Source organism: Vidua macroura, chromosome 4, assembly GCF_024509145.1.
Source record: "Vidua macroura isolate BioBank_ID:100142 chromosome 4, ASM2450914v1, whole genome shotgun sequence".
Lineage (NCBI taxonomy): Eukaryota > Metazoa > Chordata > Aves > Passeriformes > Viduidae > Vidua > Vidua macroura.
Window position 1 is genome coordinate 48,439,752 of NC_071574.1, and position 24,719 is coordinate 48,464,470.

The 24,719-nt window shown below is 36.5% G+C and overlaps 1 protein-coding gene across 7 annotated transcripts in view; it reads right to left on the bottom strand.

The window, feature by feature from the left end:
- GABRB1 (gamma-aminobutyric acid type A receptor subunit beta1) overlaps positions 1-24,719 on the bottom strand; it is a 107,575-nt gene that overhangs the window by 29,237 nt on the left and 53,619 nt on the right. For all 7 annotated transcript variants that reach the window (XR_008436925.1, XR_008436927.1, XR_008436923.1 and 4 more), the window contains exon 4: positions 19,157-19,377. Coding sequence is in view for 1 of the 7 variants with exons in the window: in XM_053976530.1 (XP_053832505.1) it covers positions 19,157-19,377 (221 nt within the window). In the remaining 6 variants the exon portion in view is untranslated. The remainder of the gene's footprint in view (positions 1-19,156; positions 19,378-24,719) is intronic.

Below are 24,719 nucleotides of genomic sequence, written 5' to 3' on the forward strand. Positions count from 1 at the left end.
ATCTGAAACTGAAATATTCTGCATAATCTTTTGGCCTGACATTGTAATTCTGACAACTGTATTGTCTTCTCCACCAGCTTGCCAACACAATATGGTCCCCTCCTAAAGCTGGAGGTGCTTAAACTTTATTTGGAATCTTAGGTTTCTATGCAAATAGCTATGTGTAATTGCAGGAGTGCTTCGGGATTCAGCAAACTTCATTACCTGTAGTTCATAAATCTGCCTTTCAAGCACGTTTCTCACTCTTGACAGAGCTCAGCTGTGTAAAATTGTTAATGGCATTGTGCTCTGGATAACTGCAAAACTTATTTAAGCAGATAAATTGAACCCAGATGAAATCACAGTAATTGTTATCTTGCTGAAAAAAAAACCCAAGTATTTTATTATAAACAGAGTAAATAAATCCCAGACCTGTTAGTGGTTGCACTCTCTCTGGGTGGAGAGAGTAACTTGCAAATGCACCAGAAGCTTAAAAATAAACACATTCAAATGCAGAATGCAGGGGTGTAATGGCAGGAAGGAGATTGCAATATTCTGAAGATAGGGCAAAACTCCAATAAATCTGTGTTCAAGAGGATTAGACCTGAAAGGCCCTTGGCACAAGCAGTTTGTGGCAATGGCAGAATATCATGAGGCTCTGTAAATGTTTAAGTGGAGGATTAATCCTACACTTGAAGCAGAACTATTTATATCTCAAAGTAGGATGTGTTTCTTCTGGGCTTTCCATTCTTAATATACATTTTAAGTTCAGGTGTTGGAGCTAATTTATTTTGTTTGTACAGTGTCTTTTATTGTACTGTCCTTACATTCTTTAGAATCATTTGACTACAAATGCTAAAAATGGGATTATGCAAAGAGGACAAGCAGTTAGGTGGAGATATTTCATTATGCTACTTAATTTCACTCATGTCAGTACTCAGACATTCTGAGATGGAATGAAGTCTGAACTGCCAACAGGCAAGATAAATAGTATTTGCATAAAAGCAAAATAAACTGATTTAATTTTTTGAAATTGTGGCTTGGGGTTCAAGTTATTTGATCCACTGCTTAGCTTTTTCTCTGATGCCTTATTCTCTGAATATCATATTCTTACTCTATAGTCAAGTTGTTTTTTGCTAAATATAAAATTAAATTTTAAAAACCCCACTGATGTCCAGTATTTGCAAAACTGACTTCCTTAAGTAATACTGTCAGAGATTTCCCTGCAGAGCAGCAGGATTTGTAGGAACAAATATTAAAGCTCAGTATTTTGAGTTAAATCATCAATGAGCAGTTAAAGTAAATTCAGAATGAATACAGGAAGATTTATGGTTCAGTACTTAGATAATTTCCTCAATATGCTGTCAAAAAGCTGATCCTCAATTCTTGGACAAGAAATAGATGCAATATTTAAGACAGCAATAATAATTAAATGTGAAGATGATAAGAGCTAAACAATGCAAATTCTATTGTGAAATGTTTCCTTCATTTGGAGGTCACATATCAAATTTTAATATGTTTGTTCTTTTTCAGTCAGTCAACAGAGCATAAATTATAAATGTACATGAGAATATGAACTAGGATGGATTATTTTTTTTTCCTTAAAAGCTAAATGAAATATTCAAATCAAATAAAGAAGAACCATGCTTTTCTTAACAACTGCAGGTGCTAGGGCTCTAGTATATGCTGGAAGTAGACTTTCATATTCCAGGTAAAAATTTGCCTTTATTAAATCAGTGTTAATTTAACTTCACTGGTACCAGGGAACTTAGTTTCCATGGAACATCAGAACCCAGATCGGTATCCCTGGTGTAACTGGTTTAATTTTTCTGGAACCGGAAGGATCTTGTCATTTGAGTGGGGATGTCTTGTAAGAAGAGTTACTGAAGGAATATAGGAAGGCAGAAAAAAAGTACATTTAATCTGCAATTTTTTCTCTGTCCAGGCCATGTACAAGGTTTACAGTTATCATACCTGCTGACACCATAAATTTCCAAGCACAGCCTGAGTGCTTGACCCGGGGAGAAATGTCACCTCTGCACATGCAAACATGCCCAACTTCTACTGCCTGGAGCAGCCTACTTGTAGGGTGTACACTGAGCATCAGCATTATTGGTTTGGTATTGGGTATTTTAGATAACGTTGTGTGCTCATGGGAAATCTGTATTCAACAGCCTGTGTGTTGCTTGACTGGTCAAATTCCATTAAAGTCTATTAAATTCTATTAAAAAAGGAGTTATGAGTATTAGTAAAATTGGTAAGGACCAAAAGGTGATTAAATAATAATGCTTTCACAGATCTCATTAGGAACTAAGAGAAAATTTGCAATATTGGATCTTTAGTTTTAGATATGAGTACATTAGCATGTGAAAGTTTTTCTATTTTTTTAATTGGAAAACGATTATATTTTAGCTAATTTTCCCAGTAGGACATGTATTTGTGACTCTAGGGTGACAAGCTGTCAACTGCTAGGTCACTTAGAGATAACACTGAAGTTTATAAGGAAAGCTTTTCTATGATTTAGCTTAAAATGTACAATACACATTTCCTTTTGATCTCGCTCAGAGAAATAGTAGAATTGAATAATCATGCCAAAATAAAAAGGACCTTGAGGAAGATGTATAAAGAGAAATACACAGCTCAAAGACCTTTATAATAGTGGCTAAAGTGACCTATTATGCTTAAGTTGCACAAAGATAAGGCATGGAAAAATGGGTAAGACTATGGGCTTTCTATTGTATTTTATCAATACCCTGAACTTGTCAGTGTTTGCTTGATTTGCCCCTCCTTCATCTTTGTCCCTTTAGTTGCCCACATTGAACCTTGAATGAAATGTGAGCAGCTCAGCAAGAACGTCAGTTGCCTATGGTATCAAGGTCTTGAGCTAGTACTGCTGCATGGGAAAATTTTGCAATATTTTTCAAGGGCTGAAATATTGCTTTTAAGATAAAAAGAGCTGCACTGGTCAGCGACAGCACCCCCCAACAAAACCACAACAAACTATTGAAAAAAACTAGAAGAAATAACTAATTCTAGCACTGACTAGTGCTGCAGCATAGTAATGGTCATGGATTTGCCCTGAGACCTGGAGGAATCATTCTGGGTTTGTCTTTCCCTGTGTAGCTAGTAACATTCCTGAGAGTGAATAGACTTATCAAACGTAGAGGAGGAATACTGGGTTTTCTCTGAGGTGTAAATACAAATGTCTGTTTTCAAGCAAAAGACAGGCATGAAAAGTTAATCTGCAGGGTGTCAAATCAATCAACTGCACTGGCTTGAAATAAGAATGCTAAAAAAATAACAACTTAATGAAAACATGACTGCTCCTATTGCCCTTTCCATTCTCATATGTTCTCCCCAAAAGCTACTGAGCTGTCTGCCTGGGCTGTCATGTTGTCCTGTAGGTCCTCTGAGACACTCCTTATCCCATTCTTATTTCCCGCTGGTTATATCAACTTAACATCTGCCCAGACAAATGAGGCAGAATTTGCCTGAATTGATTATAGCTCTTGAATCAGTTCATCAGCTGGGCTCCATGCCGGGCCCTAATATAATTAAATAGCACCATATCAGAAGAGAGGTGAAGGCAGTGCTCCCACACAATGAATTTTGTCAAGTTATTCCCATGTCAGTGGCAATATTCACCACCAGTGAATTGCCATGGTCAGCTCATTGCTGGTAAGCTGCCTAAGCCTTGTCTGAGACCGAAGTCCTGGAAGAGTCAAAACTCTATTCTTAAAGAATGTTCCCTGATTGTCTCAGCAGCAGAGCCCAATCCTGAGGTATATATTCAGTCTCAGGCAGGGGCAAGCCACTGATCACAGTGTGACATTCACCGAGGAGAGAAAGAATGGTTTGTGACTGTCTTTATATGCCCAAACAGTTACTGGGTCTGATGTGGGATGTAGATTGGAGTAAGCATGTGCCTGGTCTTGCTGTTGTGGTCACTTCAGTTTGCTTCAATTAGTATTCTTTAACATGACCCAGGCACTAGTTTATCACATCTGTTTTGTGCCTACAAAGCTATGCAATGGTCAAATGCTCTTCTGCTAGACTGAACTGACTGTGAATTTGAAATCTGTTATCCATTTGCTGTTTATTCTTCCTTGTATTTTCTTCCTTGTTGTTGTTGCTGTTTTATTTGTTTGAATGATGAAGGGTTGTTTACTGGAAAAGGTCACTGCTGATCTTCCTTTAAGTATTCCAGGTTCAGAAATCTCTTGCAGAACTTGGAGCATATGGGTTTTGTGATGAAGGCTTTCAGATGCAGCACCCTGCGATAATGGTGCTGTGATCTACAGGACAATACTGCCTAAGAACTGCCTGCAGCAAGTGATGACTTCAAGCAGAATTCTCTGTTCCTTATTCTGGTTTTTGTTGTAAAATGTAAGCTGGTGGTATCATTCCCACCTTTAACCTCACTTCTGAATGCAAATAGATGTTATCAGATGTGTTAGGCAAGTGCTACTGAATGCTTATGGGAACACTGTGCTTTTGTATTTTATGTCCTGCTTGGCAGTTTAAAAAAATTTTGCTGCCGGAGCTGTAGATCAATTTTTTTCCCCCTGTGTTTTTTTTTCCACAGAAAACATTGACTTCAGTCAGTGCAAAGTAGGAGTGTATCAAAGGTTACATAATTTTCAATTAGAGTGTTGTGGGTATGAAAATATTTTGGGGAAGGGGACGTCACATTTCAAGTTGTCTTGGGAGATTTACCTTGGCAGTCCAAGTAATTGTCAGTAAATTCATCATTTTTTGCTTAAACCCTTAATGAATTTCAGCTGCCAGAACTCTGCTTCAGCTACATAGTTACACAGTTAAATTGCTACTTAGTACTATCATGAAGTAGGGATGGGGTGGGGAAATTACCCAAAATGCAGACAAGCCGACTTGCTGGCTTCTGCCTTTTCCAAGGGGAGAATCTGAAGCTCCAGCAGAGCGGTGGCAATAGGAGGTAATGGGAAAGGGAGAGCTCATACATGGAGGACATGAGGAGAGAGGTGGTGAGACAAAAGGTCTGTGAGAAAACATGTTGCTGTGACTGAATTAGAACCTTCTAAAATCAAAACCTTAAGCCAGATATGTACTTCTTAAAGATAATCTAAGACCTTTATTCTGTTCAATGTAGTGCATCAGAAATAGTTCAGAGTAGAGTAAAGATGAATGGTGGAAGAATGAAGATGCTTGTAAATATCAAGAATAATAATAATAAAAATCACTACAATTTTACAGTGTAACCCTTTTAAATATTAAAAAAAAAAGCTGTGCATTTGATGCTTCTAAGCCAAATTTCAGTGCAATGAGAATTTCTACTGCACAGCTATAAACCCATGAAAATAAATTTTACAGTATAAATCCCAAGAGGCCTATAACCATACCCGGGCAACTAAGATACTTCAATAAAAAGTGCCTTAGATTTGGAGCTCAAATTTACTGCAAATAGTAATTTAGTTTGACAGTGCAAGTATGTTGCAAGATAAAACGAAAAAGAGCGAGCCAGATGGGAAGTGTTTAGCATAAAGGAAGGTCCAAGAGAGAAATAAAGTCAGATAACTGGTTTTCAATCCGGTTTGAATAAAAAAAAAAAAAAACCAAAAACAAAAAAAAAAGACGTGATAAATCTGTAACTTTTTCAATGTCTCTATCCAAACTTCCTAAAAGTGACTAAATGCTAGAAAGTTGCAGATAATATCCACTGACCGAAACACCCTGCTCAGGAGAGACTATAAGTCTGCTAGATGGCAGCAGTGATGTTAGTGTCATCTGGTATGGTCACCTTTTGGGTTGTTCATTTTGTTGTTGCTTATTTCAAAATCAAACAAAATTAGACACCAGCATACTTAGACACGCTGCTTTGGCAGAAGCACAAACAAGGCAATATCTTCCATATGCAGACTGGTTTGGAAGGCTTCAGCATGTGCTTGATCAAAACAACTGGTGGTTTCTGGTTTTGTTTGTTTGTTTGTTTGTTTGTTTGGGTTTTTTGTTTTGTTTTGTTTTGGTTCATGTTTGGTTTTTATCTGTGTTTGATTTTGGTTTCCTAGGGTTTTTTCTTTTGTTTTGGATTTTTTTTTGGGGGGGGATGGGGGGGAACAGATGCTTTTTTCCTCCTGTCTTGAGTAATCTCAGAGCAGCAAGCCTGATAGAATTCAAAGCATTTGGACAGTGCTCTCAGTCACAGGGTGTGATGTTTGGGGCTCTCCTGTGCAGGGCCAGGAGTTGGACTTTGATGATCATTGTGGGTCCCTTCCAACTCAGAATATTCTGTGATTCTGTGATCTTTCTTTAATATTCTGCAGGCTCAGACTCTGCAGGCTTTTGTTCTCTCCTAGCAACACATCTGCATTTGATGTTACAAGTAGCTGACATGTAATTCCTCACAGTCAGTATCTTGTTGTGCCTGTTTCTTCTATCTTTAGCTTTAAGAGCACAGTACAATAGACTCTTTCTAATGCTATTGTGCCTTTATTTATGCAATGTTTATAAGGAAAGAACAAGTTAAAAATCTCCTTATTGACAGAGATGCTCTTTACCATAAGGTTAAAATACTGAATTAAGACTGAAGCTTATAAAACAGACCAACTTTTCTGCTTATGTTGTCTGAGTAGTTAAGGAGAATTTTTAGATAAAAACCAGGTTGTTTATGGTGTTAAATTCTCATTTTGTGTCATTTCATCATAACCTTTCTGTGCTGCATGGCTTCTTGAGTCCCAAGAGGTAGTTGGGTAATTTTACCTTTTTTTTTTTTTTTTTTTTTTTTAATCCTTCTCACAGGACAAGAGAAAAATACAGTATGGCATTGCTATGTGATTACAGTGTCATATTTTCTGTTGAAGTTCATAGTTCAGAAGTTCTTCCCTGAACTGTTTAGATTATGTAAGTCACAATAAATTACATGGGCATTCTTTCATTAAGATAAACTAATAAAAATGTAGAAAAGTATGAAAGGCATTGTGTCAACCTGTTGAAACTCTCATCCCTATATTTTCCATCCTGTATATTTTTTGCTATTATTCTCAACTCTAGTAGCTAAATAACCTATTACTGCTAAGGTTTAGTGTCCAGTGATTCCACACAATGATTTCTTTTCCTTCAATGAACACCTTATTTTTGTATCGAAGGATGGAGTTTGAAACCTTTATAGGAGAATGGTTTAAAAATGGGTTTGGAAATGTCACATTTTAAAGTTCATATATTGCATCTTCTACTACTTTCATATATTCTTCCTGCATGTAATTTACAGATGCTTTGGAAGGGAAAATATTTACACATACGTTTTACTTACTGTTACCCTTACATAAAGTAAGTGCATACCTGGCATACTCAGAAGAACTGTGATAAGTTTTTTCCTTTGATCTTTAAACTCCTCTTGCTATGGCCAGGACTTTCTCTTTGACTATGCTAAAAGCTCTTCAATTTAGCAAATAATTTGCTTATACTGATAAAATTTCCTACAGGTGACTGAGTATAGCAGAAGATTGAGTTATTCCCTGTGAAAGCGAAAAGTCCTGAACAGCACTGTGCAGTATTCAGGCAGATTTACTTATAATCTTGTGAGCATGCAGGCCTTTGATTTTTTTTCGTAAGAAAATGCTTTGATATTTTCACTGGCATCTTAAACATAAGCCTGACATTTTGCCATTAGGAAATAAGGAAAATAGAAAAAAGGAATTAAAAATGGAATAAAAGATCACTAGTAGTGAAAGCTCATACATATATATCAAACAGCCATCACCTCAATGCTCACAAAAGATAGAAACTTCCATTGCCATTGAGAAAACTTTTTCAGCTTATAGGCAGACCTACAAAATATCCTCCAAGACTGATCTGGAAACTAAGCCTTATGTCTGTATCATTCCCAACCACAAGAGTGAAATTATATGGGTACAAAATACTTGTGGAAGAGGCTGCTGTTCATAACCCAGGCAGTTTAATTACACAGAGCTCTGAATGGCTGTAGCTGCAGAATGGAGGAGGTAGGGACTACAGTATGAACTATACAGGTTGAAATATTTTAGATGAGTTTTTTTGGAAAGAAAATACTGATGATCTGTGGGTTACAGCAATTGTTCTAACATGTACTTAGCCTGAAATTTGTTGGTTTGGTTAGACAACGATTATTTTTGGTATTTTACTCTTGCAGTCCTGAAATGTCTGAGTTTTTTTGATTTTTTTTTTTTTTTTTTTTTTTTTTTTTTTTTTTGGTGTGTATATGTTAATAAAATGGAATAAACCTACTGCTGTTTATATGTTCTTTAATGATAACCACACAGACCACCCATCAGTTTGAATTCCTTATATTTAGCAGATAGGCTGTCCATTGAATCATCATCATGAATTCTGAGAATAAGGGATATTTTAAAGTACTTTGAGTATTTAACTAATACTAAGCATATGTGTTTGCTCTGCAGAGTTCTCCTTTTTAGTGATTTGCTTATGAGACATTAAATAAGGTTGCATTAACATACTATATATAGCACAATTAAATATTACTGAAACATCTGTGGCACACCTTCAAAACAAAACACTTCTCTTTTCTTGTTTTCTCTCAACAGAGTCCCAGCAGGGGGCTCCCAGGTAACAAACATCTGTAGCAGCCTTAATACACACTTGGTGCCCACACTTGGATATCAGCATGTATTTTAAAACTTTGTAGAATTTGAGTTAAATTACTCCTTAGAGTAGTCTTTTTTTTTTTAAGCCTTTTACTTAAAGCAGGTTTTACTTGCTGAAGTCTTTTGGCTCATCTTGAAGTGTTTCAGTGGGAATTGCTTTTCCTTGCATCCAAAGGTAGATAGATGGTGCAAAGTTGAAATTGTTGCCTTAGGTGTTTTAAAAATCTGGCTGATACAGGTCTTGTTCCAGTTTAGGCTTAACTCTAATATCCCTGAGATACATCTTGGAATCCTTATGTACTTTAGTAATTCTCTGTAGATGGGTTAAATGTATACTCTGTGTTATCAAATTATATAAAGAGCAGAATTATCAGTCTCAGGTAAAGAAATAATTTTAAAAATGAAATATTGCTATACCTTTCTAGAATCCTGCCAAAAATTTAAAAATCCTAATTTTATAGCTTTTCCATGTGCTTCTTCCAGTGAATGACTCAACAGCTGGAGACATTGTAACAAGACAAGTATGCCAGTACCCAAATGTATTTGAAATTATGCCAGCTGGGGTCAATGGAATATTTCTTAGGAAATGGTCTGACAATATTTTATTCTCAACCTTCTTTCCATATGAAAATCTGATTAGAGATTTGTGAAAAGTATTCTTTTCTTCAGAAAAATTTCTCCAGAAATATTCAGGTACGGAAATATTTCTTGCAGAATAGTTCAGGGCTAATAAAATATAAATAGAGATTTTTTAAAAAAATTGAACTCCAAAGGTGTATTTCACAGATGGCTTCTGAGAGAAGAAAAGAACAGGAAATGGGTTAGACATTATTTGAATTAAATCCTTAACAATAAAAACTGTGCAATTTTTCTTTGTGTCCCTTGGCCAGGAGATATTAAAATTGATAAATGCAGCACTGAAGATACATGGGTAATTTAACTTTAGGCCTTTAAAAATCTGCTAAATATTACCTCTCATTTTATTAAAAAATAGCTAGCCTTAAGATATTGGGTCTTTTGTTTGTAAAAAGGATTATCAACAAACCTGAAAACAAGTTTGAAACACCTCATATCTGCTACTAAACCTCAAAATATTAAGTTTTCCACACCAGATTTATTTTCCGGGTTCTTGATTTACACAAATGCAATAGGAACAGGACTGGAAGTAGATTTATACTTCCAATATAGCCATTTGATCACACTGTCTCACATAGTTTACAAATCCATCTATCTAAAGACTATGAAAAATGCTGCATTTGCAGTTTGTTTTGATTATACTCTCTGAGGTTGCTGGAGAGGCTCTGCTAAAAGAGACATCAGCAGCATGCATCAGAGCATCAGATAGTTCAACTTCCCAGGCCTGAGAAGTTGCAAGTTTTTAAAGTTCCCCAGGTTTCTTCTGCTTGTTCCATAAACCATGGGAGATGACAGATTACCCTTTGTACATAATTTATCTTCTCAGACTATAAACTCCTCTGTCTGATGTATAGAACTGATGGTACTATAAGAGGGCACATATATTTCTTCTTGGATGACTGGTGTCTGGTTGAACCAAGCCTATTGTTATGCACGTGGCTTGGAAAAAATTTGCCTTTGGCATTTTCTTGTGAATTTTAAGAACTGCACACTTTGCATATGTGGAAAACATTTAGTTTTGCAATAAGTAAGCATAAGTAATTTGTATGTGTTTTTGTTTGGTTTGAACTATTTTTTTTCAAAGAGAAGCTAGGTGTAATGAGTGTATATTCTTACTGACTTGACTCTAGAAAGGACCTGTGTGTGTTTTTTCCATTTGTGTGCTTGTGTTTTATTTAGTAATTTGGGTTATATTTTGTGTAGGTGTTTTCTGTTGTTGCTGTATCTGGGATTTTGTTGTTTGCTTTTCTAATGGAATTTCAAAAATTGGAGCCAGTGTTTCTGTCAGTGGGACATGTTGCTGGTATTGAGGTTGGAGACTGACTGCTGTGTTACCCTGACCTGTGGGCAGGTACCTCAGCTGAGGTGAAACCAGCCACTCCGGTGCAGGCAGCGCTGCACCCAGGCTGGGGGAGCTGCAGCTCCTGCCCAATGCTGCTGCCTGATGATTCACCCAGAGATTGAAGAATAATTCACTCTCAACTCAGACTCCTGTGTAGGTCACTTCCATATACATTTACCTACTATGGGTTTAATTGCTGAATGATTTTCAAGTTGCTTTGTCCACACTTTGACTCCTGCTTTAGGCTCGGAGTAACTCCAGGACTTCTGATATTTCTAAATTCTTCCCTGGAAGATCACATCTAATTAGATTTGTAATCCAAAACTACATGAATTATATTTGAAGTACCTACCTCCTGTCTGCTCAGCTTGATTTCCTTATTAATGGTTTTATAAATGAAAGCTTTTTATTTCTCACATATTTTGCCTCTTAAAATGAGGCCTGGCAATTATAACACCATGCATGTTGATGCTACAGAAGTGTCAAATACAGGAATGTACTACTGTATTTTATGGAGTAATTAATTTTATATTTTACATTTTATTATACTCAAGAGCTTGGCTGTTATCTAGATTGTGAATTCTCTTGCAGTTACTTTTAAGCCAAGCCAACGATATTTGAGAAGAAAGGCTAAGCCTCTTTTTAAGTGGAGATATTTATAGAAGAGCGAGAGTTAAAATATATTGCCTGACAATATTTTGAATGCATTATTATTTGCATCTTTGCACTGTCCTCAAGAAATGGATTTTAATTTCTCATAAAATTACTTATAAACACTCCATTTGATTGCTGTAGTGAATTAAATCAGTGCAGGGTTGTTTTTCACACTAATACCCTTAAACAATTCATATGGCACCAGCCAACTTTCTGCTTGCTGCAGTCAGAGCAGGCATGGCCTGACTGCTCTGGGCTTTTGAGCAAAGGAATGTCTCTGAGAACAGCAGCCCCCACAACCTGGCATCACTTACTAATTTTCCTTTTTCCCTTTTATGTCACTAGCAAATAGGCTGTACCTGCATTTGTTCAGGATTTCAGCAGCTTTCCAGGTAGTGTTTATTAGGAAAGTGCTTGTCTCTTTGAAAGAACACCTAAATTAAGACTCTTCCCTCTTTTCTATCTAAGTTCATTTATCAGTTTGGAGCAGGTCTAGTAAAATACTTGCTGTCTCCCCTAGGACCTTAATTTACCTGCCTGATACATTTATTGCACAGAAATGGCACAGATTTCCTCATCCTATGCCCCTCTGATTTTTGGTTGAACAACTGTTTCACTGATGTCATGAATCAACGTCAATATAAATGAAATGAGAGTTAAGTTAGTTTTAAGCAGCTAAAACTTGTATTTTGTCCTTCAGTATTAACTGTTCTCAGCATGCTTAAAATAAATAGTAAGTAAATTGGACATCTGCAGCAAAGTACAGATTTAATTATTATCCTTTTAAATTTTTATAATTAGAAATTTTATAATTTCTTTTTAATTAATGGCTTTTTAATGAAGGTCAGGACCTGAAAAACACACATAATAATACCAAATATATGGTGACGTGAAATATACTAAAATATGTTAACATATTAGGACTCAGCATAGATCTATTTTATGTGCCTGTATATAGCCTTATGTAAAAACATACACTAAATAATCTGTATTGCTGAAATATATTCCAGCTATATAAGTTAAATTGCAATGGTTTTAAAAATGTTTTTCACCCTTTTCATTCAAATATTTTATATTATGTATAATATATAATATAATATATATAATATAATATATATTATATTATTAATATTATAAGTGTTGCAACTGTATATGTCCATTTGGTGTTCCTTGCAAAGTATAAGTGGCAAGAAATGTATTAAAAATCTAGTATTTCAGGGAAAAAGCAATTATGGCATTATGCAAACTAGAGCACTAACTTCCAGAGTATGCAGATTAAGAATATGCTGCTTTACTGGAGTGTATCTAACAGGCTACGCCGAAACATCAGGAGTTACATGGCTCAGTTGTGAAAAGCTTGTGAGGATTTTCTTTCTGGTTACTCACTTGCAGGATATCTCTGTATCTGAGCTTTTACAGTGTGTAGAGGAGAAAGCTGAGCTAGTAAATACACAAAAATTCCTTTCTCATTTAATGCCTACCCCCTAAAACCAACCAAAGAAGGAAATACTAGTTAAAACTTGCCTATAATATTGGATAAAGTGATTCTTAGAGTGTGTATATAAATTTATTTGAAATACCTCTTGGTCAAAAGTACTTCAGTGCTACTCTCTGTCATTAAATTCTTTTTTCACTTGATTTTTCTCTCCCAATATGTTTCAGCCAACTATAATAGTGTTACTTATACACATCAGAGATAAGCTTTGGTAGGACTGGAGTTCTTTTAAAAGTAAGACAGTAAAAGAATTGAAGACCATTTTATTTAGAAGTGCAGTTTTGATGCAGATGAGGTTGACAGTGAAAGAGTAATAATTTCAAAGTACTGGAAGATATCTGCACTTCTGATATGGGAGAAAAGGAGGACTTAGTCAGATTTAGTAGGCAGAACACAGCCTGTGAAATAGAAGATAAGAAAATAATCCAAAATCTATTTATACCAAGATGGTAAGAGATGGTGTGCTGCCTAGAAAGTATGTAACCCATACACTGCAGTGCCTTTCAGCTTTAAAATTAAACATTTGTTAAATATTGTCTAATCATTTTTATTTGTTCTTTTGATACTATTAATGAGATTAAATAGTTATTAAAAATAGTAATATACTTAAATAGTTGACATATAATTTCAGTAATCTGAATTTGATCTAGACCCTGCTTGAATTAAGTAGTCTTTGAAAAAAGCTTAGTGGGCTTTGCACTACAAAATGCTTATTTAGTTCTTCAAAGTGCTGTACTTGATAGCTGCAATCAATTACAGCATCTAAAGCTTGTGTTGAAATTCAGGCCTGTGAAGCCAGTTGTGACTCCAGCAGACTGTTTATGTACTTCAACTACTGATTACAGGAGCCAATGCTCATATATTTAAAGCTGAGTTCATGTTCAGTTCTTGTGTGTTTCTGCTTTTTTTTTTTTAAAACTCTCTACAGAGATCAGTTCAACCTGAAGTATGTCCTCCTCTTCCCTCCGTATTAAATGAAAGAAATGATGAATAATTGCTTGATTTATTTTTGCAAAGTTCTTGTATATTTTTAGGGTCTAAAAATATAAAGGGAGTCCCAAATTGGTTCTTGTGAGTCTTAAAATACTCACTTCTAAATCTTTTGCCATTGATGTGTGGAAGAAATATTTTTCTAGGATTTTCAAAATTATCACCTAATAAAATACTACTTTATAATTTGCTCTGTATTTTTTCTGTAGTGAAATAAAGTGTAGCTTTTTATTTCACTATATAGATGACATTGATTTTTCTCATTTAGAAGAACTGCAGTCTGTTTTTTTTTGGCTGAACCTGCTTAGTAACACAAGTAGGACAATCTATTCAGCACCAGTGTAAACTGGCTACTTGTTGCCATGATGGGTTGTCCTCAAAAGGACTCAATAACTGATTCTTTAAGGAAATCCATGAAGGTGTTTAGAGGAAAGCCAAAACCCTATAATTCCAAATCACGGCAATGCAAAAGCAATCCACAAACTATTAAAATTTCACTGCAATAAAAGATATAAACAACTGTATAGCAAATTCCTTTAATAGCACTCTCAGCTATATTGCCAAAATTGAGGTAGTAAAAAGGTAAGTCTTCACTTAAAGTTACTTTCAAGATCATACTAAAACCTAAACATTCTGCATTGAAATACAGCTTTTCTTGCATTCTACCTCAAGGATATGCTTCCATGGATATTGCATGAATAAATGGTTAGTAAATCCAGTGTTAAATGGATCAGTTCTCATTTGTGAATTGACTGGAGGTAAGTGAATTCGTCTGCCAGTGTTTGCCTCACAGAAAACCTTCTTTGTGTAAGAAGTGGTGAAATAAATCCTTATGTTGAAGACAAAGGTTATTCTTCCCCTTGTCCTCTTGCAGTTGTAGCAGTGCCTAGCAAAGTGGCATCTTCTGCTGTAGCAGTATAAAAATGTGTGGTCTCACTGAAACCAAAAGTTCTAGATGCTCCAAACTCTTCACACCTTGTCATGATATGCTCAGTCCCCCTGCCTTGAAATAAAGAATTGCTCTAATCAAAGGTGGGTTTGTGTCTGAACATAAGAAGAGAGAGAAATCTGTGTAAAGGTGTCACTGAAGGTATGTTACACTTCCTAACACCTAGCTCTGCTGAAGGATATGCTCCTTCCAACACACATGAAATTCTGCTGTTGTTTATTGTGAGGCGGTGTCATGACACAAGAACAGATGTCTCCAAAGCAACACAGTGTCATTTTTCTGCTAGGGAAAATCTGAGAAGAATTAAGAAGTGGCATAAAATACTAGCAAAGGATGATTTAAATCAGAGCTTCCATTCCTGACATCACGACATAAGAATCTGAATACAGAATTCAGTACAATAAATTATTAATGGTTCCTTAAATATCTCAAAGACACATTACCTGTCTAGCATCTTACTTGAGAAAGGCAGAGAAAGGAGAAGCAAAAGAAGCAACAGTATGTATTGGTTTAAGATTCTGGAGCTTTGGGAGAGATTTCCAGAGAATCTTGCCTGAACAGGGAATAAAAGTAATGAGAGACACTGCTAGTGCCAGAGTGTTAGAGCTAATGGCATCCAATCACTTGTTAAAAATGGGTAAGGGAAAAAAAAAAAAAAAGAATAATCCAATATTTTACCAGCTGTACTGGCACCAGGCTGGCACTGTCTCATACACCAGCCTCACAGTGCTGCAGGTTTGCACATTGACCCAAAGGGATTTTTTTCTTTGTCTTAGGAAGCAGATGCTATACCACAGAGAATGATAATAGCCGCTGGTGGGAGTACTTGACAGAAACTGAAGAAACATGATCTTCAGGTAGATAATAATTAACAGTGACACTCAACTTCCCTGGGATATTTGAAGTGAGATTCAGTGGAAATATTACCATGGAGTTAAATATGTTTGTGTGTGTAGTTCTTGGGTGAAAGAGTTATTTGGTTTGTAATATTACATGTTTTTTCTATTGTGAACAACTAACAGAACTGCCATTTGAAGCAGGAGACATAAGAACAATGTACAATTTTAGAGGTCAGAAGGTTTAGGAGTATTCTCTGTCTGCACAAGTTCATAGCACACATTGTTCTTTAAACTGTGGGGACATAGCAGCTGAAAGTTACTGGACAAAAATAGCTAAAGGGATTGTTGAGTTTATCATAGAAATAATAAATAATGGAGACATAGTGAAGTGATAATGCTTTGTTACATGATCTAAAACCACTCCAGTGTATTATGTGCATGTTCTCCTTGTTTATTCATCTGTAAAACCAAATGGTTAACCTTGGCTTATTTCTCCTCAGCTCTGTTGAGGCTGAACATTGCATCAATGATAAACTGCACTGTACATGGGTGCAAGCAAACAGGTTATTTAGAGCTGTTATGATTGTTCCAATTTCTGTTTAAAGAGGCCAGTAAAATTTCATAACTGAGCCTGAATGGAAATATTAACTCTGGACTGAAAACAGAAAAGCTGTTTGGGGAACAGGAGGCATGAGGGAAAGGAAGCATTTAAATCATCCTTGAGATATGGTTAAAGACCCTGACTAATTTGTGAGGAACTCAGACTCTGGTTTTAGCATAATTGGTGTTGTTTTTCTTGTTCAAGTCATGCTAGGCCAACACTCTGTCTTCAGCAAAGAAAATGAAACTCACAGGTCACAACCCATGTGAGAGGTTTGGTGATACTGTCTTCATGCTCTCTACTGCACAGATGCAAAATCAAGGTAATATGCTGCACAGTTTCTTTTCTTCTTGAGAGACTAGACTGGAACTGTGTTCAAATTTCTGAATGCTGAATTTTACCTAAAAGTATTTTCTGCAGTGTTTTGTCACATTTTGTTTCTTACAAGGCATATATGTCACCTGGAATATGAAAAAAACCTGAAGCTTACATGAATTAAAGGTAACCTATAGGCTGACAGAAGCATATTTATTACTGTGAGGAAAGTGACCACTCATTAACAGATGCAAGTTTAGTGCAATAACTGCCATCTGTTGCATGAAAAAAAAAATAACATATCTTAATCTTATTTTTTTCTTCTGCTCATTCGTTATTTTTGTCTTTTGTTAAAGCTTTCTTGTGGGATGGGGACACTACATGTGTTTTTACTCACAACTACAGGTGGAAGTCTGTTCACCAGATGTGTCTAAACAGCTGCCTTTTCTTGAAGAAAACATGGTGCATCAGCTTGAGCTGTGAAAAAGACCTGACAGCTCAGCATCTCTTCCTGCATGCATGGTGATGGCAATGCTGTCAGTGTGTATGGGCCCATCTGGCAAGACTTGGCCTTGCTGCACCCTTAGACCCTGCTGCCTTCTCTGGGGTGAGAAGGTGGGAAACCCAGCAATGCGGGAGAGTTGGAGGTTGCTCCTGTGGCAGTGTGCATTAAGGGCATGAGGCAGGGTGAGGGAGGAGAAGGAAATTGCACAGACTGCAAGTGAGTGGAATACAGAGCACTTTCTATATTAGTGTGGGGCTTTCTGCCTTGTTTTGTTTTGTTGTTTGTTTTTTTTTTTCTACACAAGCAGTGAGTTTGAACAGGGAATTAACTTGCAGGGCTGCAGCTGTCGCAGAGTTGCAGAACTGCTGCTTTACATTCAAATGGAAATGGTTATTCAATCATATTCAAACTAACAACATTGTTATGAGAAGGAGACCATCTTTGCTGCTGCAATGGAGGTTTGCCTGAGCACCTGTGAGAGAAAGAGCATGGGCATTATGCTCAGGCAAGGTCGCAGCTTCCCAGCCGTGCTGCTGTTCTGTGGATGAAACATGTGATAGGGCTTGCAGCAGGTTCACCAGACTTCTTTTGCTATTTCTGCAGAAGGCTGTTATTGATACCTGATGCATGGCATGTGTGTGGGAGCACATCCATGGCATGCATTTCAAGGTGTAGTTTGTATTGCATACAACTGCTTGTGAGGAAGAGCTTGGCTCTAACTCACGTTCTTGCCACTGTGCAAATTCTGGTACATAAATAAATTTAGTTCCTGGCCTTAAAAACAAAAAAATAAACAATCAATCAAAAAAACCAACCAACCAAAAAAAAAATAATAAAAGGAGAAATATTTTGAAAATTTGCCAGACTGGACCAAACAGTCCTCTCTTAAAAACTGTCCCACAGGAGTCGGTTTGATTGAAAGGAACTGTAGGAGGTCTGAAGGCAATGAGGAACATGTACTCTTCAAATGCTCAAGTTTAGCAGATAATAATGTCAGCCTTTGTCTAACAACTAATTCCTCATGGGTCCTTTATTTTCTTTTTCACAACTGAAGTAGCAGTTTTGCTGTACCAGAACAAATCTGGCTGTATTAATATTAAAGTTGGTAGCAACTGATGCAGTGCCTGGGAATCTGACAAGTTCAAAAGCAAACTCACAACCAGCCAAAAGAATACTTTTAAAATAATTTTTTGTTTCTTGAGAAGCTTGACCTGATGGGTGGAAGGCTGCTTTTGCATGGTTAGTGTTGTGTTTTAAAAGGTTATGTTTTTAGAGGCTAAGAGGTAATTTTAAAATTCTGTTTTCACTAAGCTGTAAGTTATACTTTCCCAAATATTGTTCTCATTTTCAATTGCTGAAGAAATTTGGTTTTTTCACTAGTTCTATCTTACGTACAATTCTGAGGTATTTCAGTTAGGTTTTATGCTTTATGACTTCTTTTCTGATTAACTGAACTATGCTTTCAGGTTTATATTCTCTAAACATTATTTTCACTGTTGAATGATAACAATGATCAAAGTTTGTTTCAGGCAGGCAATATTATTTCCAAGCAAAGCTACCTTAACTTCAAAAATAATATCATAAAGGCCTAGCCAGGCTCTGTAGCAATCTCAACGTAAAAAATAGCATCGTTTAGTTTTAATTTTACAGTTGTGTACCTTATCATTAGATCATGCCTGTTCAAACTTTAGGATATATTTTTACCTACAGGGGTGAATATGGTTTGCACTGTATGAAGAAACCTTTGTAGAGTGAAGAAGCAGTCATAAACCAAGGCAGATTAAGGAAAACCTATACTCAGGCATATAGATAATATTTAAATAATTTATGCAAATCTACAAATATCTCCTTTGTATTTTCTACCAAATATCACATTTCTTAAATGACTTCAAATTTTAAATTCCCGTAGTCCTAAAGAACTGCTAGAGAAATTTTAGAAGGAAGTTTTTGTGTAAGCTGTGATTGATTACCAGGTGAGAACCATAATGAAGAACTCTTTAATAGTTTTAACACACTCAGAAGAGCTGAAAGAAAGAGGCATTAGGCTTCATTAGCTATGGCTGTAGCTGTTAAAGGTAGCGTTGCTATTCTGTAGAAAATCCTTGGGTGTGTTGTGGTCAACTAAATGGAGTATGTGCTGACTCACACGTGAGAAACCAGGAAAAAAGCATAGGAAAGCAGCATTGATTCTACCTGCACTTCTGCCAGCACAGACAGATTAAAATGCCCAACATACCGTAGGCCATAAAGGACTGTCCCATCTGGATGGAGTCGAATCATTCGGTTTTTCACCGTCACCCCATGGACAAATGATTTCTTGTCATTTTGGAAATATGTGTCCGGCACCCAGAGCTGGTCAGCCACTCTGTTGTCCAGAGTTAAGTTCAAAGGTATTCCAGAATAAGAGAGCCTTTTATCCCTCCAGGACTGCTGAAAGTACATGGTCAAGGTGTAGTCCTAGGGAAGAAACAAGAAGGGCTTTTTGTATTTTCATACTGATTGACTGACCAGAGATTTATATTTGGATGAATCTCTGTAACTGAGTATCAGTAGCAATTGGAAATTTAAGGATCATCAAGGCATTGTTACCATTAGGCATGATCATGAGTCTTGGCTTGTTCATATTAGCATCAAACTTGACACTTAACCAGTGGCAGAGACGACACCAGGCCTTCACAATCTCTTGACCCAGAGGGAATAGATGGCACAACTGGGTCTCCAGTCTGTGGATCAAACTTGATTTCTAATTTTTTTTTTTTTAATGTGAAAATAGTAGTGTTTAGGTGAGCTCAGCTAAATAGCATTGCATAGCATTTAGGATATTTTTCTGATATTTCCTCCTTCTAATGTTCCCTCCCTTCACTCTGAAAGATTCCCCCCACAATCCAGAAAGGCCTAGCCCTCCTCAGAAAGACCAAATACAACCTCAGAACATAATGGATAACTTCCCATTCCGCCTCTGCTGGAGTTGCCAGATGTAATGACTCTAGATAGCCAAGCATATCTCATCTCAGCCCGGGAAATGTGGTGCTTTCTGTCCTTGCCAATTGGATTTTACTGTACAGAAAATCAACAACTTGGCTATCATGTTATAACTCCAGTGAAATACCATTTATGCAGCCTTTCAGCTTTCACTTTGTCTGAAAAGAAATTGCTCTAAAGGCTTGTAGTCTGATTTCCTCTCTTGTATATGTCTTTCTGGGAAATTGATGATTTTAAAGGTAGGCAATTTTTTAAGTGGAAAAACCCATGTACTTTGTAGCTCATGGAGTTCTTAAAAGATGAGCAGAACAGCAGTATGTGGACTATTAGTTTTCTCTTCCTCATCTCCTCCCCCAGCCTTGTTTTCAAGTGACAGGTCACTTTGTCACACATTTTTATGGTAGAAGTGCATCAAAATCATAGCTATTACTGAAAAAATTGGTCTGGTCAGGAGTAAGATTTTCTTTTATGTGATAGAAAACCTTACCTCTGTCATTGTCACAAATCCTAGCCTGGACTCTAATTCTTGAAGAAACAGTATAAAAGCTGTCTGACACAATTTGTGCTCTTCATCTACAGTGGCTTCTTAAGACGGTATCATTGCCATGAAATCAAAGCAGAGTTACCTTCCAAAAAGAATTTCTACCTGAAATTTCACATTCAACAGAGCTATAATACAGACTGGCCAGTGAAAGTCCTTAATAAAAATACTGTTCTTCCTTGCCCTGGGCCAGTAGTTTTCTTTGGGTTTTTTCTTTCATAGATGACTGATAAAATTCGAATTCTCAGTGCTGCACCTGCTATCCTCTACATCTTCTGCCTGATCCAGCAGAGCCTATGTAGCCTGCAGCACAGATGGAAGAGAAATTCCAATTATACATAATTATCTTTTCTCCTTCTTGCTTTTCTTTATATTTTCACTAGGCATTAAGGCTGCTTTTGAGGAATTTTTATGCTGTTATACAGAATACCAAACAAATGAGAGTGGTGTCTATGTAATAGTTCTCAAAGCTCAACCAAGAGAAGAATAGCCATGGTAAGCTACAAGAGATCTTAAAGGATTTGATCAAGTGAAACATAAAGAAATTCTGTCTCTTCACTATGACTACTAGAAGCTGAGTTGCTATTTTTAGCATCATAGTCTGTTAAAAAGAATTGTTTCATCCAGCTATGCTTTACACAAAATGCTGCTGTTGGCAACACCACAGTAGAGAAAGTGATCCTCTGGTCTGCAAGTGTGTTGTACTATGGAGAAGTACATGACAAGCCAGCAAGTATTAATGAAGAAAAAAATCTGAGCTTCATCCTAAAGGAATCTGTGTTTCCTAACCAATCAAATTTTCTATTTTTTTCCTTTCCTCAGTACCTGGGCGTATTACTCATTCAGTATTTAAATAAGAAAAATAGTCTGATGTCACGATTGTGAGAGTCCCTGTTGCAGTAAATTGGTAATTTAAAAAGCATAGTCAAAGGCTGTTTTAATGAAAAGCAAATTATAGCTGCACTATAATAACCCAAGTTTTATAGCTATCAAATTTCTAAGTGTTTCTTTACTGGAATACAGCCTTACCCTTCTTATCTCTCATTGGCAAAATATTAAATGCTGGCAAGCCATATGGCTAGCCGCATCTTGGAGGTTCTTGTATTATTTTTCGTATTGTACAGTGGTGCGAGTGAAGTGAGGATTTAACGACTACTTGTCTTCTACCACGTAAAATTTGCTAAGGATTTTGTGGTTTCAAGCTCTAGACTCTATGAATAATTTCTGAATCTGTCACATCTGTAGTGGTAATTCGCTGCAGAATTTTTTTAGCTTCTTATGAAAGCTTCCCAAGATCTCAAGCATAAGTCTAGATATGAAAATAAATCACACTGTATTTAACTTTCATATTTTAAAAATTCTATTCATGAGTTTAAGAAGCAGGGCCCAATGTAAAATTAAAAAAGAGAATCTGTTTTTGCAGCTAACTGTTCTTTCAAATGATTTATTTTTAAAAACAATTCATGTTTTATAGAAACACACCAAACATTTTTTTTTTCTGAACTGTACTTTCCATCATTTAAAAAATCTGTAATTCCCCTGAAAAATCGTGATATTTCAGTAGATTTAATAGTGCCGTTTAGGTATCTGATCTAGTTTCCATTTTCTCTGTGACAAATTTTGATTTACTAGTACGAGATTTTTTTCTCTTTCTTAGTAATTGTGCAATTTTCTTATTTCTTTGTATCAAACCAGAAATTTGTAAATCTGTGTAGGTAGATGGGTACTATAACTTACAAGTAAATCTGTATCAGTGCTTTAATAAGGTGCATTAGGTTGCTAAGACAAATACTTACATGCTAGTCCTAGGTAAGAGAGGTTCTGTGAAAATGTGAGTAAGAGAAACAAATCTATTTAACTCAAAATTGAAAGCTATTTTGTAATCTGAATTTAAGGAGCCTCATAGACCACAGACCAAGATACGTTAATAAAAGCCTACATGCATCTTTTAAGAGCACATGTAGACAGCAGTAAGAGAAAAACATGTTTTCTCTCAGATATTTCTCTCTGTGACACAGCTAAAACCAAGTTTTTGCTAAAACCCTTCAAACAAACCCAACTTGTCCAGGTGGCCCATAGCTGTCTATCTGTGTCTGAGGACTCCAGTTAATGCTCAAGACCAAGTATTGACAACTACAGTGGAAAGTTTTTCTAGTATTATATACTGCTTTGTGCTGAAGTCCAGAATATTTTAGCATCCTTCTCATCTGAGTTTTACAAGAACTTGTCTGTTCATATGCTGGCATGAAAAGAAATGGTGGAATGACATTTGAGGACTGTGACCTTGTGCTCAGGAAGTGCTGTCCTCATCCTCTCTGCAAACAGGTGGAGAAAGTACTCCAAGGAAAGAAATTTTAAGCATTAACTGACATCCTAAAGTATTTCGTTCAGCTGGGAGATGAAGCATCAATACAAAGGAGTAGGACTGGGCATTTGGGGGAAAACTGTACTTCCCATCTTCTTGTGTGGACTATATGGACGTGGCTCTCTACTGATGGGAGGACTGACTCATGACTCATAGACGAGTCAGAGCTCATAGATGAGCTCTGAGGGTTTAGCACATGGAATGTGATGTAAGGACTAAAGCAAACTAAGCCAAAGACAGTTGGGAGGGTGCAGCACTTTCAAGTTCCCATTAAGGAAAAAGATTGTAGAAGAGTGAATAATTAATTAAGCTCCACTTCCCTTGCTACCTATAAGCAAGATAATTGGAAAGCAGCCTGTTTTCTATCAATGGCTACTGCTGAAGCACTTGATTATTTTTTTCCTTTGTAATTTCCATCTAGCTCAGCAGGGGTGAACTATGAGACCATTACGGAGTGTGTTGACGCAGTGCTAAGAGCTCAGTAGAATTCCTTGTGGTGTCAGTGCACAGTGCTGCAGGTGAAGCTGAACTGATTGCAATCTTAGGAGAAGATGGGAGAGGTTTGTTGACTTTTGTCTTGACCCCTATTGCATAAGCACTGACAGTACCAGAAATCTCACAGGAACTGGATAGAAAGTTAAAGAAAACATAAGAAAGTGAGTATCAGCAATGTAAAAATGAATTAGAGTCACAGGATGAACTAGCTCATCATGTGAAGTAAAAGAAAATCCCCACAAACCTTAATTCTGTGTTAAGCAGGGCCTTATCTTAAGCCAAACTTTAAAGTAAGAAATCAGAAATAAAGACAGCCAACCATAGCTAGACTCTTTGGCTCCAGAAGATGCTTTACTATGAAGGAGGGATGATACATATATCTTAGTATGAGGTTGGGATAACTTTATAAAAAACAGCAACTGATTTTTTTAATGCCTTTATATATTTATAAAATTTATTTTTTTACCCATTTAGGAGCAGGAGTTATTTCTACTTCTATGGGTCTGGTGATTGAAATCTATTTGATTCCTCCTGCCTGGTTCTCAGCTGTCATTCTACTATATCAAGTCTCTTTTAATTTTGAGCGAAGCAGATGGAGGTCAAAGTGACATGTGATGAGTCAGTGGCTCTACCTGGAATAGAAACAGTAATTACATAGCTGCTGCCAGATCTTTAAACTAGTGTGTACCTTACTGGGGTTTTTTTGGTGTGCGTGGGTATTTTTGGTGGTGTTTTTTTTTAATTGGTTGGTTACTTTGTAGCTTTGTATGTGACTACTAATTCTTTTTTTTTCTTCTTAATTGCTCAGGACAACTTTGTTTCATTATTCATTAGGCTTATGATTGAATAGTATTCTATAAAATGGTCATGATTATAATGACTTATGTGGCCAGAGATATTCTTCCTGTGTATTTTTGGCACCCTGACTGCTTTACAGGATTCTAACCCCTAAATCATAGGTCAGGCTGATACTCACATTTTGAGCTGTATTTGGAAACCAGGGATAGAGGAACATTATGACATTTCTCCTTTATAATGACAGTCAAAGCGGGGGTATTTTGTGCTTAGAGTGGATAACACTAAGGGTATTAGTGACACTGTCATTGTACTAGAAGACTACTGCCATGCTGGTTGCAAAATCCTCTGGGAATTTCTAGTCCAATCTCCTGTCAGAAGCAGGACTGTCACCAACCCTGTCTCAGGTTGAGATATTAGTTTCTCTAGCAAATCTTGAAGACCCTCATGGATGGGAATTCCACAACATCTGTGGGCAGACTCTTCCAGTGCTGCACTACCTTTTTGGTAAGAAATATTTCCTGACATCTACTCTGACCCTCCCTATGTGCAGTTAGTAGTTGCTGCCCTTCATTATTTTGTCTGCCACTACTGAGAGTGGTTTCACTGCAGTCTTCCCTT